This window comes from Hyaena hyaena, unplaced genomic scaffold (genome assembly GCF_003009895.1).
Source record: "Hyaena hyaena isolate Hyena2069 unplaced genomic scaffold, ASM300989v1 scaffold_4, whole genome shotgun sequence".
Taxonomy (NCBI): Eukaryota; Metazoa; Chordata; class Mammalia; order Carnivora; family Hyaenidae; genus Hyaena; species Hyaena hyaena.
In genome coordinates, this window is record NW_024080636.1 from 1,549,961 (window position 1) to 1,569,407 (window position 19,447).

At 35.9% G+C, this 19,447-nt stretch overlaps 1 protein-coding gene across 1 annotated transcript in view; it reads right to left on the reverse strand.

The window, feature by feature from the left end:
* The window catches only part of ST13 (ST13 Hsp70 interacting protein), a 31,558-nt gene that overhangs the window by 10,317 nt on the left and 1,794 nt on the right, over positions 1 to 19,447 (reverse strand). The window contains exons 2-7 of the mRNA XM_039235510.1: positions 15,382 to 15,439; positions 13,534 to 13,609; positions 11,384 to 11,454; positions 6,807 to 6,873; positions 1,662 to 1,746; positions 1,206 to 1,316 (exon numbers count right to left, since the gene is read on the reverse strand). Coding sequence (XP_039091441.1) covers positions 1,206 to 1,316; positions 1,662 to 1,746; positions 6,807 to 6,873; positions 11,384 to 11,454; positions 13,534 to 13,609; positions 15,382 to 15,439 — 468 coding nt within the window. The remainder of the gene's footprint in view (positions 1 to 1,205; positions 1,317 to 1,661; positions 1,747 to 6,806; positions 6,874 to 11,383; positions 11,455 to 13,533; positions 13,610 to 15,381; positions 15,440 to 19,447) is intronic.

Below are 19,447 nucleotides of genomic sequence, written 5' to 3' on the forward strand. Positions count from 1 at the left end.
AAACTCAAGAGTTTTTAACTTTTTCCCTTAAAATCATTATTTAAAAAATGTTTTTTCTAACTCTTCAATGAAATAACAGAAATAATGCTATCCTAGAGGCAATTAACACATCTAGAGGCCAAAGTTTACTTTCTGTAAACGTAATCCTCACAAAAATGAACCCTAGTTTCTTGGAGAAATGGTTTATTCTGTGTCTAGGACAAGCAGAACACAAGATGAGCCCATGCTATCTTGTACCATAAGGCAAAGAAATACTCAAAGATTACTGGGGTCTTAAGAGGATCAACAGCAATACATGAACTTGACTCCAAGAGCATTAATTCTAAAATTATCTTTGACATGCATCTTCATAATCACTAGAGCTACTTTTTTGAGTAACCTCATACATACAGTTGTCTCATGCACATCCATTTTCATTTCTATCCACACTTGGAGTACACCTTCCTAATCCACGTAAAATGTAAATGTCATTGAACATTTCATCCCCAAGGCACAAATACTCACTTGTATAACATTAAGTTTTGCTTCCAGGAAATGACTAATCTAGGATAAATTCACATCTTTATTTTCCCCTTTTTCTGATTTTCAGGTAACCCAGAAGTAACTAAAGTAGATTGAGCCCAAAGAATTCCTTCTTCTACAACATACTGATTGTTTAATGTCAGGTTACACAAATAAAATCTAGAACTAAAAGAAAATTTGTAAGGCTGTGCTCTTTTTTAGAAGCAATTTTGATCCATACATTAAACTTGACTATATGTGGTCAAAACCTGTAGAACAATAGTTTTCTTTGAAAAAATAAAAATAATTTTTATTTTCTTACTTGTTCCTTATATTCCCTCAATTCTTCGTATCCAGCACATACTACCTTGAAATTAAATCCTTAGGCAATTTCGTTTTGCTTTAAATGCATATTAAAACACTAGATTTAGGGGCGCCTGGGTGGCTTAGTCGGTTAAGCGTCCGACTTTTGCTTAGGTCGAACTCACAGTTCGTGGGTTCGAGCCCCGCACTGGCCTCTGTGCTGACTGCCAGCTCAGAGTCTGGAGCCTGTTTCAGTCTGTGACTCCCTCTCTCTCTGACCCTCCCCTGCTCACGCTGTCTCTCTCTCTCTCCCCTAGAAATAAATAAAACATTTAAAAAGAAAAAAAACCACGAGATTTAAATTTTAGAAGTTTTGAAAATAATGAAATTCCATTATTTACCTGTGTGCTTTCCCTCGCCACTTATAAGGCTGAGCAGAATCAGGATTTATTTCAATTGCTCTGTCACAGTCTCGGATGGCAGCATTTGGCTTCTGTAATTTGATGAAGACACTAAAAAATAAGTGTAACATTAAAAAGTATTTATTTTGGGGTGCCTGGATGGCTCAGTCAGTTGAGCATCTGACTCCTGATTTCAGTTCAATTAATGATCTCACAGTTGTGAAACTGAGCCCCACACTGCGCTCTGTGCTGAGTGGAGCCTGCTTAGGATTCTTTCTCTCCATCTCCCTGCCCCTCCCTTGCTCTTGGGCATGCTCTCTCAAAATAAATGAACATTAAAAAAAGTATTCACCTCAAACCATAAAACCTTCGAACTGTCAAAGAAGCAATTCTATTCAAATAAATGAGCAGAAATGATTCACCAGGGGATGCTTTTTGTTTGTTTAGACCTCTCACCTGGCTCTCTTGGCATACAGAATGGCCAAGCGAGGATTCAGCTTGATGGCATCTGTGAACAAGTCAATGGCTTTCTGTAGTTCTCCTAAAGCAAAACAAGTTGAGAAATAAACAACAAAAAATACTAACAAAAACTGTTGACCCCTTATCCACATTTTATTGTGCAGCAAAAAAAGGACTAGTTTCTAAATTAATCTACAAAAATGGCTTTTTAAAAAGCAAGCCTTACCACACCTATACTGTAAATCACTCAAAATAGAGACATTTTAGTCACATAACTCCCTAACAGTAGGATACTGCATTCTTAGGATTCATGATTTTTTTAGTTAAGAAAAAAATAAAAGGATAAAATTAAACTTACAAAGAAAAAAGTACTCATACTAAATTTACAGAGCTGATTTAAAAAAAATACTATTTGAATTCACAGAAATGATACATAAATTCAAGAAAACCAGCATTCACGAAAAGCCCATAACCCACATCTCAAATTCATTTACTGTGTATCCTATTCTCATACTTTGTGTATTAATGCCTTCAGTGAAGTATTCAACACATACAACATACTATACAATTAGAATAGTTCTTTGCACAAAGTTTAATTATTGAACATAGGAAACATGGGGAGCAAGGCAAACAGAGTTTTAAAATAAATGTCACAGTTCACTTTGGAAAATACATTTACCCAGCTAGTAAATGTGTAAAGAAAGGACTTTGACAGAACTCCTAAACAATGCAAAAGAATGTAAAGTCTTACTAGTCACTGCTGCAGAGATCTATTATAAATTATTACACTTGGAGGTCTAATGTAAGTAATTCACACCTACCATGTTCAAAACTGAACTCTTAATTCCTACCCCATCTCTAAAATCTACTTCTCATTCTTAAATTATCAAATAAATATGAGATTCTTCCATTCAATCTAGTTTAGAGGTCAGCAAACTTTTCTGGAAAGGGCCACGTAAAAATTATTTTGCAGACCATAAAATCGTTAACTATTCAACTCTGCTCTTGTAGTGGGGAAGCAGCCACAGACACTGCATAAACAAATGCATGCAGTTACGGTGTTCCACTACATTTTTACAAAAACAGGAGGCTGTAGTTTGGCTAATTCGTGATTTACCTCATGCCCCAAATCTTTGGAGTCATTCTCAACTCCCCAATCTAAGACTGTTTTTACTGATTGCTATGATAAAAAAAGAAAGAAGAAATGTAGAAAAATAGATGTGGAACAGGAAATAAGGGTGGCAGTGTTAGAAATGATTCCAAGATCTGGAAAGCTGTTTAATGCCCAAACGTATGCACAGCTTACTAGAAAACTATGGTTACATAAGAATAAGATTAAATATATTTTTTCAATTTGTGCATATTATTTTCCAATCACTAACTTGTTATGACACAGATACTTATTAAATTATTTGGACCTAACTACATTATAAATGAAACCCTTAGCCATTTCTTTTGGCCTCAAAGGTCTGTTCAAGTCAAGATAGTTAAGGACACTATAACCAGAGAAAGTCTGAGACCCTTTGCCCAAATCCATGTTATCATCATTAGCCACTTGGATTATAAAATATGACTTGATTTCTTGCATTCCCTCTGTAGGATCTTGACAATGCCCTTTAGATCTGCTGCGAGGAGCCTAACTGATTAAGAACCCCATCTTCTGTGCTCAAGGCTACACTTCATAAGCTGCTCATAGCTATTGCTAATGACTAAATAACAGCAAGGATAACAACACTGGCCCATTATTGTGAGACTGTTAACTCCTCTATTGGGCAATTTTGACTTGCCAAGACTTTTTAGAAACATACCCACAGAGACTGTATTTCTCTCCTACACAGGGATAAAGATTTAAATGGCTTTCTTACTGCCTTCCAGACTCCTCTGGCTCTCCTCGCTCCCCCTCTATTTTTCCTCTTCGGTATTTTCTTAGTAGATCTCTGACATAGCAACTCATACTTTGGTTTCCTCTTCTGCAATGAACATATCCTTATTTGCCCTTATATCTGATTTACATAAAAGAGCAAGAATAATCCTTTTCAAAAGTAAATACATCTCACAATGAAGCTCTCCTACTCAAAAAGAAACAAAAAACTACCCACACCACCTCTACAGCTTCCCATCATCCTTAAGGATAAAACTGTTAAGTCCTTAGCATGACCTACAAAGTTCTTTAGTGATCTACCTTCCTCACCACCTTCCCACCACGTATCTCCCACTACTACAAAGTGCTTCTATGACCTCAACTCTATCTGCCATTCTTACCCATTCACTTGCCGCACTCCAGCTACAAGGCCTTTCTGCTATGCTCTCCCAATGAGCCTCTGTAGCTATTCTTTCCCTGTCTCAAAAGCTCTTCCTCACATAGCTTGCTCACTTCATCATATGCTTTTCTGACCACGCTTTACAAAATGTATCTTCCATCAGTGACTTTTTACTCACCTCTATTTTTCTTCATTGTACTTGTTACCACCTAACATTAAATTACAATTTTTGCTCCCCAGTAATATATGAGGTCCAAAGAAAAAACTTAGTCTCTTTTGTTTTTCTCACTGTATATCCAGCATCTAAATCACTGCCTAGGACACCTGGGTAGCTCAGTCGGTTGAGCATCTGACTTCAGCTCAGGTTGTGATCTCACGGTTTGTGAGTTCAAGCCCTGCGTCCGGCTCTGTGTTGACAGCTCAGAACCTGGAACCCGTTTCGGATTCTGTGTCTCCCTCTCTCTCTTCCCCTCCCCTGCTTGCCCTCTGTCTCTCAAAAATGAATTAAAAAAAAATTTTTTTTTAATAAAAAAATAAAACACTGCCTAGAGGGGTGCCTGGTCGGCTCATTCGTTTGAACATCTGACTTTGGCTCAGGTCATATCTCAAGGCTGGTGGGTTCAAGCCCCCCATCAGGCTTTGCACTGACAGCGCAGAGCCTGCTTCAGATTCTCGATCTCCCTCTCTCTGTCCCTCCCCTGCTTGTGCTCATTCCCTCAAAAATAAACATTAAAAAAAATAAATAAAAACATTGCCTCAAACATGCTACACTTTAAATACATATATTAAACTACAAAAGCATAATAGTAACATAACCAATAATGTGACAGCTAGAAACACTAAGATCTTAAATTCAGTAAGAACACTGACACTTTAGAAATACCAGTACCTTGGGGCACCTGGATGGCTCACTCTGTTGCATGCCCAGACTTCCGGTCAGGTAATGATCTCACTGTTCGTGAGTTTGAGCCCCACACTGGGCTCACTGCTATCAGCTCAGAGCCCACTCTGGATCATATGTCCCCCCTGCTCATGCTTTCTCTCTCAAAAATGAATAAACATTAAAAAGAAAAACAAACAGTACCTTAATAAGAATAGTACATTCTTATTCTAAGCACATTACATATATTTATTCATTTATTTCTCAATGTACTATACAGGTACATTATCCTTATCATACAACAGAGGAAAGAGAAGCAGAGACAAAGAGTAATTTCTCTAAGTTTGCCTAGCCAGTAAGTACCAGAACTGGGATTCAAAACTCAGGCACTTTGGCTTCCTATATTCAGTGCCTAATGATACTCTTGTCTCTCCAACCCCAAGCAAGACCTGAAGCTACCATCCCAGGCTTAGAAGACTAATGTTTCATCCCTCTACAATACATTATAAAATTACATTTATTCTAAAACTAGAACTAGATTAAATTTACACATGAATACAGCTTGGAAAGAAATGTGGAAAAACAAGAACATGACTTATTAGGTAGAGGCAGCACCTTCATTTTTTAAAAATTGCTAAGGCAATATAAGAAAACAAATTTAAGAAATATAAAATATGCCAAAATAAGTGACAAAAATAATAAATGAGCTGATATCCTGGCACAGTAAGATCCTGCACAAGTCAAAACCCTTCTGAGCCCTCAGATTATTCATTAACCTGTAAAATGGGAGTAGTATGAGGTATTAATGAAATAATGCACGTTAATTTATAATAAAACTGCCAAGTAGGTAGAGAGCACAAATAGTGTGGAAAAGGAGTGGTCAGGAAGAGAAGCGGCTGAGATCAATTGATGAGTATGAATTAAAAGCAGAAATAGATGAAGAGCTTTAGAGAAAAGCAGCAGAGCACAAGTGTAAGAACATTCTAGGACAGCAAGGTCTGGCTGTAATGCAAGGTTAATACCCAAAAAGAAGAGAACAAGGCTGGGAAGGCAAAATATGGGATCTGACTCTAGCAGGTCTAATACTATGATGAAGATTTCAAAACGTGTGCAAAAGGCTAGTCAGAGGTTACAAGCAAGGGAATGTGTAGAAATAAAAAGCGGTTCTAAGAAAGAATACTCTAGGGCCAACGAAAAGAAAGCAATAAAGGAACTAGACATTTCACGCAGGCAAATTACTGAGGCTAAAACAATGGCATAAACATGTGAAAATGACCTAAACTAAGAAGGTGGTGAGATTACAAAAAAAGAAAGTGAATCCTTTTGCCAACTTGGAATAGCAATCAATACTACACTACTTCTAAAACTTCAGTCATCTTCTAATTCTACAGATGAAGACCAAATGCACTGCGGCAACAGGCAGCAGTAGCTCTACCATGACCCTGTGGCACACTACCCACACAGCTATGAAAGGGTGTGCACAGCACCCAAGAAATGAGGTTTTTATAAATTATAACTGATTAAACATTATGCTTACTACTACCAGCACTCTCCCACTTTGAAAGGATTTTTTGAAGAGCATCTAACATGCAAAGATTAGAACAAGAATGTTATGCCTAAAGACATCATTTACCAAGGGTGTTGCTGTGTAAAAAGTTAAGAGCCACTGTTCTAATACTACTACCTTTTTTTTTTCTTTAAGACTTTTGCCTCTTCTCCGTGTAGAAACACAAGGCCATAGCTGGGAAAGGAGTCTTTGAGTCACAGCAAGATACATCCATGCCCTGCGGCAAGGTAATTGATACCTGAGTGATTTCAGCCTCTTTAACAAAGGGGGAGGGGTGGGTAAAGAATAGGACACGTACTTTCTTCTCCAGTATAAAATACTCAACAAATTTAAGTTCCCTTCCACTCTTCCACTGTTTACAGTTGCTACAGGAAAAAAGAGAATATTCATTCAGACTACCATAGAAATATAACAAAGAGGAAAAAATCACTCACCATCATTTAGGGCATCAATGGCAGCCACTTTTTTATCATTTGCCTGATCCATCATTTCCTCGGTTATCTAGGGGGAAATCGTAGGTCAACTTAGAAGTAACAGAGAAAGTGAAGAGAAGGAAAGAGCTTGGGCTTTCTTAGGGATGGGGTAGGCATAACCCTCATTTTCACTCTTTCTTCTCTTGTTTCCAGAGAGCAAAGAGATAACTATGGCAAGTGATTAGTAAGAAATTACACAAGATGAGCTTTAATCCTTTATAATGAACAGTAAATTTCACTCCCTACCTTTACTTTAGATATGACCTTTGCTTCCCTCCATCCCAACCAACCTAAGCAGGATGTTCCTGCCCTGATCTTATCAACTCCTGTCTACTTAGTCACCAATACTAAAACTCAGTCTCCTCATAAAGATGTAACTAAAGCTAATTCCTGTTATACTTGAATTTTAAGTGAAATGTCTCATTCTTTTGTTCCAACAAAGATCTACAGAGTACCTATACTGTACAGAATAATATACAAGATGTTGACAGTACAATGATCATTAGCAACAAAAACTTATAGCAAACATCCTATCTAAATGGAAAGTTAAGTAGTTGTTTCTTTAAAAAGCAAAAAAGATTGATTCCATCATTAACCACTGTGTAAAATATTATTGCTGCTGCCTAGTTCATTAAGAATGATTCGGTAGGATTAAGAACCAGAAGCAAACACCAAGCCGTCTTCATATTTAATTTGAAAACCCAAAAAATTGGACAGTTTGCCAGGTCTACTAAGACAATTCAATAAAGCCCTTAGAAACACAGAAATGAATAAAATACCAAGAGTTCGTCTACATCAGCAAAAATCAGTTATAAAATTGGACAGAACAAGATATCATTACATGTAAGTCTTTCAAGGAAGGAAAGTAAAATTCTATTAAACACAAGATGTATACTATGTTCGTGGGGAAAAAAACTTTTAAGTAGGCTACATACTGAGCATGAAGCCCAATATGGGGCTTGAACTCATGACACTGAGATTAAGACCTCAGCTGAGATCAAAAGCCAGAAACTTAACTGAGCCAACCATGTGCCCCAAGAAAAAATTTTTTGAATACTTCAACCCCACCCCAAGTTACTCAATAAATTCAAAGTAATTCCAACAAAATTACTACACGTTTAAAAATCTTTTTAAAACAGAACAAAGACACACTTTACCAGCTAGTTATCCTACAAATCCAAAAAAAAAAAAAAAAAAAAAAGACGTCAGTTTATGGCAATACGGTACACATGAAATCCTGAATAAATGTAAAAGTCATCTTTGACCTAGTAATGTAGAAATTCTCAAAGAAGAAGATTAAATGAAGACCTGACATCCAGTAAGGTAGCCAAGCACTCCATCTGCTTTCACCCTTTCAGGCAGGTGTCAAACCTGGTGATCTAACAGTTCTGTTTTTGAATGTTGATACAGGACACATGAAAGAAAATCTAGATTCAGGTGAAAAGAATACATGTCGTCTAATCAGACACCCTCCAAAAAATCTGGAATCCCACCCAAATGCCTATACCTGCAAGAATAGCAAACCAAAAATAAATGTGTCCCAATGAAAGGAACAGCCAAGTAGAAAGAAAAAAAAATCACCCCTGTAAACTTATAATGGTAAGCCAGAGTTTGACAGAATTCACATTACTTGTATAGTTACACAAACAACAACAAAAAAACCATGCTGACATTTTTTTTAAATTTTTTTTTTTAATTTATTTCTAGGAGAGAGAGAGACAGCGTGAGCAGAGGAGGGTCAGAGAGGGAGTCACAGACTGAAACAGGCTCCAGGCTCTGAGCTGGCAGTCAGCACAGAGCCCAATGTGGGGCTCGAACCCACGAACTGTGAGATCATGACCTAAGCGAAAGTCGGACGCTTAACCAACTAAGCCACCCAGGCGCCCCATGCTGACATTTTAAAGTGGTCCTTGATCAGCTAGCTCCAATTCAGAGTCTTGATAGAAGCAAACACTTCCCTCTTTGGAGGAATACACACCTTCTACCCAGGCCTCAAAAATTTCTCCACAGGTGGAATGTCAAAGAATTCATGGTCAAAATATCAACACACAAGCACATGAGGTCAAAACACACACACACACACACACACACACACACACACACACACTCCATAAGTAACTGAGCAAAAATCAAGAAAAATAAAAGAATGAGGCAAGTAAGAGTTTGACAAAGATTTTAATGTGTTTAAAAAAATAGAGGCACATTTTGAAAATAAGGAAAAAGTGACTTATAAATAACCAAGTGTGCTTTAAAATATATCAAAACAAAACATAAAGATGAAAAACACAAGCACTCAAATTCGAACATCAAAAGCATATATCATTCAGCAGTGATAAAGAGATGGAATTTAATAGTGAAAAAGTCTAAAACGTATCTAACTAGGGCTCCCGAACGACAGTAGAGAGAATGGGGAAAAGGCAGTATGTGAAAGATACTAGCCGAAATGTTCCAGAGCTAAAGAAAGTTAACCCTAGAAATTAAAATGCCCAATAGGGGCCCCTGGGTGGCTTGGGCGACTGGTCAAGTGTCCAACTTCAGCTCAGAGAGTGATTGCCCAGTTCAAGTCCCATGTCAGGCTCTGTGCTGATAGCTCAGAGCCTGGAGCCTGCTTCAGATTCTGTGTCTACCTCTCTCTGTCCCTCACCCACTCATTCCCCCCTCCCCTCTCAAAAATAAAAGCATTAAAATTTTTTTAAATGCCCAATACATCCCTAGTAGCACAAATAAAGTATTATAAACCTAGATACTTCAAAGTGACACATCATCAACTAAAAAAATACATAATTTTAAAAATTTCTTTTACAAACAGTGACAAAAAGTACCTATATTCATTCTTAAAGATGCACATAGCTTTATGGAGAAAATGCTAAAAAAGTACTTAAAAACATTAGGAAAGACCTAAAAAATTAGACGATAAAGATTCATGGGTAGTTAATCTCAATAGTTAGCTGTATCTTCTCCCTAACTTGATTTAGATTTAATGCAATTCTAATGGGGGGGTGAGGGGAGTGTATGACAACACTTGATAATAATTCTGAAATTTATATGGAAAAAGAAAGGTGAACAAAACAGCCAAAATACTCCTAAATTGTAGGGGGTCCTTGCCCTACTAGATAACGAGAGTTAATATAAAACTGAGGTAAGACAATGTGTCAATAGCACACAGAAAAAAATTAGACATGGAGCACTAAAAGTGGCTCACATGTTACATGAAAATGTCTTTTGGCATTGGTGGGGAAAGGAATTCTTTAATAGTGCTGACAAGCAGATTAAGGGTGAAAGGTTAACATAAAATTTTCAAAACAGAAAAATATATTACAGCAATTATAACCCTGAGATAATAAAGCAGGATATATAAAATAATTATCAATTTAAGAGAACTGAAAGATTCTATTTATTAAAACATAAAAAAATAAAAGACCAACCACAAACTAGCAGAAAATAAGTGGAGCACATATAAATGACAAATTGTTAGTCTCTAGAATATAAAATGAACTAAAAATCAGTATGAAAAAGTCAAACCAGAAGAAAAATGGGAAATAGGACTTCACAAATACCTGTGAATGCAAACCTAAGAATATGCTCAACTTTATTAGAAATCAGAAAAACTCACATTGAAAGCCACAAGGGTATATTCCATTTCACACCATAAGACTAGTAAATATGAAATCTGATAGTATCAAGTGTTGGTGAGGATATGGACCAAGCTTCTAAACTACTATTACTACATTTCAGTGCTTCTCAATTGAGCCTTTTCTCATTGTCAACCCCCCCAAAGCCAGCCATTTGAGACATTTTTTAATACTCCCCCACTCCATTTTAATACCAGATATACCACATATATGTTATGACCCTTTGGAAGACCACTATTATAATATCTAAGTTTTTTGCAAACTCTCATCCAAAGAACCAATTTTCACCACCTAGGGTAACACTGTATCTGCTGTGACAAAACCACTTTGGAAAACAATATAATAGGGGCGCCTGGATGGCTCAGTCAGTTGAGCATCCAACTTAAAATCAGGTCGTGATCTCACCACTTGTGGGTTCGAGCCCCACATCAGGCTCTGTGCTGACAACTCAGAGCCTGGAACCTGCTTCGGATTCTTAGTCTCCCCCTCTCCCTGCCCCTCCCATGCTCATGCTCTCTCTCAGTTTCTTAATAATAAATAAATGTTAAAAAAAATTTTGAAAAAAAAAAGGGAAAACAATTTAATAGATAACCCATTAATAAGTAATTACATCTGTAAACATAAATGTTAGGGGAACTTAAAGACCAGTCAAACCAAATGCAAATTGAAAAAGTAGATAAACAACAAATAACAAAAATTTCAGAAATTATTAGAGAGTATGATTAAAAATAATGGGAATTTTCACAAATATTTTAAGAACTAAAATAAAATGCCTTCCTAAATGCCTTAAGTCAGAGAATGACTTAGTATGTACTTTTCCTGGCAGAATTATGTCATATAAGTCATTGGGATAGGTGGGACCTTTATATTCCTTACTAGAAGCAGAAAATAAGCCACTGGACTTACCTCTACACTTTCATCTCCCATTTCTTGAGGGGCATCAGTATCTGGTTCAATCACACCTTCATTGTCAATTTCTGCCGAAGTTAAAAAAATGATAAATAAGACCGGTGCTGCCCCATATAGCAGCTACTAACCACATAAGACTATGAAAAACTAATGAACTATGGTTACTGCAACTGATAAACTGAGTATTTTACTTTAATTTATTTAAACTGATGCACTGTAAAATATTTCCCCACTAAATATTACTTTACTGTTTTGTTAAGATTACATTTCATTTTAACTGTTCCATCACCTGAGATGTTTATCATTATCTTATACTGGAAATGTTGGCAAGTGTACAGTTTCTAGTATTACACAGACACGCCAATGACTTAGTGTCAAAATGACTCTGTTCAAATATTTCATTCTGCATATCAGTGTACTATGTTTAAAAAATTTTATTCAGATAGCACAAATTATAATAATGATGTAAATCATAATGAAATATTAATTTTTTAAATAAAGTTTAATTTTAAAATAAAGGAACATTGCTACAGACTCAAATGCCAAAACTAGCACTATAACCAAAACAGTAATGAGGTATGCCATAAATTTCATGACAAGTGTAATCTGTTACAGCAAAGCAAAACAAAATAACTGCTCTATATATAAAACTTCTCAAAATAATGGACATTAAGAGACATTTTTAGCAAACAGAGTGAACTTAATGTTTCTTGTTGACAGTCAAAAGAGAATGAAACTGAAATTAGCTACCTGAAGTCAGAATTAACTCAAACAAAAAAATTTTAGTCAATTTTTAACAGTAACTGATCTTGTCACTTTATCTAATTATACAACAGCTTAACTCATACAAGAAAAAAACCTTTTGAATCCAGAGTTGGTTAAGACATTATTATAGTAATGAAAATTTTTAGAAATTACGAGACTAGAAAAGATATTTTACAAAAAGTGAAAGACTTTGAAATAAGCCTCCAAACAAGAAACCCCTTCTAACAGTACCATAGTTCATTTGGTTCAAATTTGAAAAATTACAAATATTCTTCTCTAGCTTTTAGACAGATTCTATGAGTTAAGAGACTGCCCATTTAGTATCTGGGACATATATTTATAGTCTCAAAGGACTTCCAAATTTAGGAAGAGATTTTTGTCAGTCTGTAGCCTAAAAAAACCCCAAACAAAAACAACCAAACTCATGGCTCAGGGTACATGCAAGTACTAATAGGAAAATAATTTTTTGGTACTTGATTCAGTTATCAGAAAACCTTAAAATAAAAATTTTTTAATGCGTTACTTATTTACGAGAGAGAGAGCAAGCCAGCAGGAGCAGGGGAGGGTCAGAGAGAGAGGAAGACACAAAATCTGAAAACAGGCTCCAGGCTCTGAGCTAGCTGTCAGCAGAGCCCGACACAGGGCTTTAAACCTACAAACAGTGAGATCATGACCTGAGCCAAAGTCGGACGCTCAACCAACTGAGCCACCCAGGCGCCCCAAAATAAAATGTTTTTTTAAGTTTATTTTTGAGAAACACAGAGACAGTGTAAGCGGGGGGAGAAGAAGAGAAAGAGGGAGAGAGAATCCAAAACAGGCTCTGGGCTGGTAGCAGAGCCCCATGCGGGACTCAGACTCACAAAACTGTGAGATCATGACCTGAGCCAAAAGCTTAACCAACAAATCCACCCAAGGGCCCTTGGAAAACTTTTCAAAAAAAAAAAGGGAAAAAAACTTTTAGAACTTGGATATGTTACCCAACTTTTCCAACTACAAGTTTCATTAAATATGAATATAGATCAAATACTTTCAACAAAAACATAACCTCTAACATCTGCATTGAAATGTGCTGTAAGGATAAAATACACTCTGGACTTCCAAGACTTTGTATGACAAAGAGGAAAATATTTCACTAATAATTTCTCCATACTGGTTACATATTGAAATGCTAATATTCTAGATATATTAGTTTAGATATATTTACTTGAATTAATTTCATCTGTTTAATTTTAATTTTTTAAAAGTGGCTACTAAAAATTTTGTTTCATATGTAGCTCAGCTACATTACATTTCTATTAGACAGCCTTGATTTATTCAATTTAGTAAAAATCAGCATAGGATCTTATCATGAGGTTATCAAATACAAACTACTTTCTCCTCACCTAGATCACTTTCCTCACTTGATGGTTCGTCTGTCTTTATGTTTTCCTCCGCCTTCTTACTATCTGTTTTTTCTTCCTAGCAAAGGGAAGGCAAACAACACTTTCAGTATTTAATAACACACCCAATATATATAAACTAATTTATTAAAACTTATATATAAACTTCTCACATCCATTGTATTTCAGCTGTTAATGCTCCTTTTCTTGTTCCATTTTGGTCAACTTTAGTTTTCTGTTTTCACTTCTCTTTCTAAATTAAGTATAGGTCCAATCCTTGATCCAAACATTTTAGATGAGTTTTAGAATTTAAAAAATACTGGATTATAGGAAGCTAATACAAATACATATCCCACAGTTATGTTATACCCTCAAGAGGCACTGCAGTCTACAACTCTCCATAAACACATTACTTCTGCAAAACAAAGTCTGAGCATTCACAATAAGTGGGATAAAGACTATAAGTAGTCTCATATCTGTTTAGATTATGCTTTACTGCCAAACAAACTTACTAAAAATCTTGACAATTTCAAGGGTTTTTGAGTTTGGAATTTCAAATAAGGAGCAATAGAACTATAATACACAAATGATAATTCAAAGAATTTCAAAGTACACATGATGAAAACCAAATTTCCTTCCCACTGTAAGTAACCACTGTGATTTCTGGCATATCCCATTAAACAGTCTCAATGCACATATATATAAGACAGCCGGCCTTGCACTTTGTCCTTTTCATTTAATGATGTTGTGTATCACAGAGAATAGATCACACCCCGATCTAGTCATTCAATTGTATTAGTAATATTATGTAGCCAGTTATTTGGTTTCTTCTCTTCGCAACTCTTAAAAATTGGAATCAAAGCCCGATCTTACTACAAACTGAATATTGAGCTCCTACCATATGCAAAGTGTCAGATGCTTTAGCATATACTGAAAATAAGACCAATTAGAATCCCAAATCAGAATATTTTGTTATAAAAATATTTTAACAGGAACATAGATTCAATTTAATTTGTCTTCATACATGTTTACCACATGGCAAAATATCCAATCTAGGTATCCTATCAGAAACTACTAAACTCTTGACAAATGACTCCTCTAAAGAAAGAATAACTACTTCGGGGGCTTTTGCTAAAGTTCTCTTATGTCACTTGTTCAAAGATACAACTTCTGATTTCATACCCAAATAGATAAAACTTGTTTAAGGTTCTAAATAAAATAGTAAATTTTCTTATCAACCTAAGACTGCTAATCAGAAAACTTGAGGAAAAATATTTTAGATAGAAAAGCACAAAATAGGAGAAATAAGAATTCTGAAGGAAGCATTCTTAAATGCCACCCGCATTTCTAAACTTCAGCTACTGTCAACCTTCTCCTGATCTTAACTTTTTGGCAAATATGCTAAGGCAACATCAGGACTCACAACTCAGAAATAACCTATTAAGTGATATGGTATAAAAACTTAAGAATTACTGATTTGGGCTATTTTTCATTTACTTTGCAAATATTAATTAAGTACCCACAATGCATAAAATCCTGTGTGGGTGCTAACAATACAATGATGACAATTAGGAAATGCATACAATCACAGAGCTTACCACCCACAGGTCATGCATGTAACACACACAGAGCATTTATTCCCAAACATGGTGAACATTCAACCCCAAATTCTCAGTGTTAAATCAGATTCCAGACACTTGATGTCCAAATAGAAATTTTACAAAGATCTTATCTCCAAGTGAACCTAAGGGAATCCAGAGTGGTAACTTGAGAGTAGCACTTTAAAACCACCTCTAAGGAACCTCATATACTATTTTATCACTAAACATACAAATGAAATTTGTAACTTACCTTGATATTGTCTTCTGATTTAGTTTTATGAGTAGCAGGTGGTATTTTACCCCCCATGCTTGAAGAAGGTGAGAAAGAAAATATTTGTTTAGAAAATTAAAATTCACTGAGCCAAGCAACATTATTTACGCTGGAAAAAAGGCACTTAGATAGTTACCTTTCCAAACCTTTAAGGGGTAAACTCAATTTTAATGCTTATTGTTTTTTCACCTTAAAATTTTATTTACTTTAGCAAACTGGTTGAAAATCTAACCCTTTCTTTGCCTCAGCCTAATAAAAATGTAATTACGGAGCTGGTCTGTGCCCATTCCCAAAAGAAAAGAGGCAGAAAACACAGAATGACAAAATCATTTGTACAGGTATACTGAATCCAAAGCTTCAACTTTAGTTAAGAGCTCACTTAATTCAAATAAGCAGTTTATGAAATGATTATGAAATCATGGTATAATAATTCAAAATGTTTCCTCTGAGTGGAACCTACAAGGATTCTTTCTTCTTATATTCAAATGTTCTTCACAGTTTAAATTTTCTCCTTATCCCTTCCCATAATCCACCCATTAATACTTCCTCTTGGCCTTGCAAGTCCTTTCCCAAATATTCCAAAGGAACTCCATGAATTATACACAAATAACTTTAAAACAAGAAGGAAAAAAAGATAATTAAGAATTAGTGCAATATGCTCCACTTGGGGCAGACTCTGAAGCATATGGGCCACATGCAGCAGTCCAGTGACTAAAATGTTAAATGGATTAAGGGCCTTCACGATAGTGAAAGCTGGAGATCACAAAGACTTAACTAAAAATTTGCCTTAGGAAATGCAAGATAGGAGATATATTAAGTTGGAAAACAAAAAGGAACCTGATTCAAAACACCCTTAAGTGTTGATTATAATTAGAGTTATATCCATGTTTACATTCATTTCAGGTGAGTGGAATTTCTCAACATAGGGTATATGTATGTTGGATTTAAATGGATACTGGCTCCCCAAAGTTCTTCTACCAATTTATACTTCTATCAGCAGCGCGTAAGAAATCCAGTTGCTCCACACTTTGGCCAATGCTTAGCTATTGTCCATCTTTTACATTTTTAGCCATTTTGATAGATGCATAGTGGTATCTTATTGTAGTCAAGTCCCTTTTCACTTATTTATTGGCCATCTGCATAGCATTTTTTGTAAAGTTCAACTCTCCTCCAGTTTTCTATTAGAGTGTCACATATATCTGTAGGTGCTCTTCATATACTCTGCGTACAAGCCCTGTCAGTTTTCTGTGTTGCAAGTTATCTTCTCTTGCCCTGTGGCTTGCCTTTTCACTTATATTGAAGCCAACATGAAACAAAACTGTAAATCTAAAACAGCAAATGCATGAGTGCCTGGGTGGCTCAGTTGGTTGAGCATCTAACTCTTGATTTCAGCTCAGGTAACGATCTCAGGGTTCTGTAAATTCAAGCCCTGTACTGGGCTTTGCACTGACAGTACAAAGCCTGCTTGGGATTCTCTCTCTCCCACTCTCTCTGCCTCTACTCTGCCTGCATGCTCTCAATCTCTCTCTCAAAATAATAAACAACAACAAAAATAAAACAGCAAATGCAATAACAAAGTCTGGAATTTCTTGTTAAGCACCCATCAAGAAAAATGTATACACTTTTCCCGTTCTGCTTTGATGTGACAGTTACAAAATAATCTTCACTTACTCAGTAACCTTAAGAAAAAATTGTTCCCACATGCAAAAAAATAAATTTAATTCTTAGTTACAATTGAGCAAATAATTTCATAAGAAATAGGCATAAACACAGCAAAACTCTTTAAAGTTCTAATCTACAAACTACTTTGTACTTTGCAAAAAAAGCACAGTAATCAAATGATCATTTTTTGCAGTTAAATTTTAATGAAAACACACAACTTCTGAAGCTGTTTTTTCCCCTAAGTTTCGAAATGCAACATTCAGGAATGTACTGAGGTAGACATTCAAACACAGACATGATAGTCTAAGTTACATTAAAATTTTGGGAAGGGATGGTCTTGCCAAGAAATATATTAAGCTAAATCTAATCCTTAGGAAAGATGAGACAAACCCAAGTTGAAAGAAATTATCCAAAATAACTAGCCTGTAATATGCAAAACTGCTAAGGTCATGAAAGTCAAGGAATGACTTAATCTTTCAGAATAGAGATTAAGAATCACAATCAAGTGTAACATGTAATTCTGAGGATTAGCATTAATGCAGCATTCTTAGTTTCCTAAATTTGATAGTTGCATTGTACACTTTGTCCTTGTTTGTCGGAAATACACAAAGGTGCTCGGGGCACAACATTGGGAATAGTTACAGGAAAAATAGTTTGTACTGTACTTGCAACTTTTCTGCAAGTTTCAAAAATTTTATTTTTTTATTTTTAAAACTGGAGGAGAGAGAACACAAGGCTTATTCATAAGCTGCATATAGAGTTTCTCACATTCCAAATTCTAGTTACCTGTCAGAAGGTTAACACCAATTTATAGGTACAGAAATTTCATTTAATGCTTCCAAGACTTAAAACAAGCTAGTCCCTGCCCAACACTGCAAACTGGACTTTGCCAGTATAGTTGTTCATGCTGCCAACTAGAGCTAATGCAGAGACCTTCCTCATATGGAATCACACAAGACCTCATTCATATTTCCCTTAATTTGATACATTCCAGTTGCCTTGAGCAATTGTTACTTATACACCTACAAAAAACTGGGTATTACACTCTAAACTCACTGAGACTAGAAATGCATCCTGTTCATTTAATATATTAAAAACTATGTGCCATGCACTGTGCTGGAAATTAAAATACAAAGATACTCCCTTTGATCTTAAATTACCATAAAATGAAATAATAAAATAGTGTCAAACAATGCTTCTTTCTCTACAAAAAAAATATCCCAAAACATATTTGTTGAAAAGATCATAGTCTCCCTGGATCCTCAATGATTACGGAGACAAAAAAAATTTCTTCTTCGTATTTCCCTTTGTCCGATAAAAAAGGCTGTTGGGGCACCTGGGTGGCTCAGTAGGTTGAGGTCAGGTGATGACCTCGCGATTCATGAGTTTGAGCCCTTCTGGGCTCTGGGCTAACAGCTTGGAGCCTGGAATCTGCTTGGGATTCTGTGTCTCCCTCTCTGCTCCTCCCCTGCTTGTGCGCTCTCTCTCAAAAATAAACATTAAAAAAAAAAAAAGGCTGTTAAATGAATTCTTAACCCAAATAAAACTTTAAGCTACAATCAATGGTAGAAATTCTGGCAAACAAATAGACTAAACGAATTCTTTATTTAAAAACAAATGTCTAAGCCAGAGTACCTACAACTCATCTAGTATGAAAAGGGAACTCTGAAATGGTTTGGATTTAGGAAGCTCTAAAAGTAGGATTAGGCCTAGGAATATTACTGGACCCAGAAATATCCACATTCTGCCCAATCTTCTATAACCCTGTACTTAAGAAGGCTGATGCGAAGGCAGAGAGAAATTGATGCACTTCAAATAAAGGCCTCAAAGCCTACAAAAATTTTAATTTAGATTAAAATAAAGAGATAACAAAAGCTTCAGAATAGGGCCTGTACACGTGCCAAGATGGTTCATTCCATACTGAAACCAAAAATTTGGATTTTGGATGCCACGTGAAACATGTAAATGGAACCAGGAACAGAAATTGGAATTACCAATGTGAAATACTAAAAAAAAAAAAGACACATTAAGTATTTTCTGGAAATAATGTCTGACAATAATTTCCAGACCTTATAACAGAATTCTCTACAGAACCATCACTCCACCACAAGTTACATTTTCTTTTTTTTTTTTAAAGTGTCTTTTTCTTTTAATATATATTTTTTTTATTTCTAGGAGAGAGAGAGAGAGCGCGCGTGAGCAGGGGAGGATCAGAGAGAGAGTCACAGACTCCGCAACAGGCTCCAGGCTCTGAGCTGGCAGTCAGCACAGAGCCCGACGTGGGGCTCGAACCCACGAACCCCGAAATCATGACCCAAGCGAAAGTCGGACGCTTAACCGACTAAGCCACCCAGGCGCCCCTCGAGTTACATTTTCTTTAGAA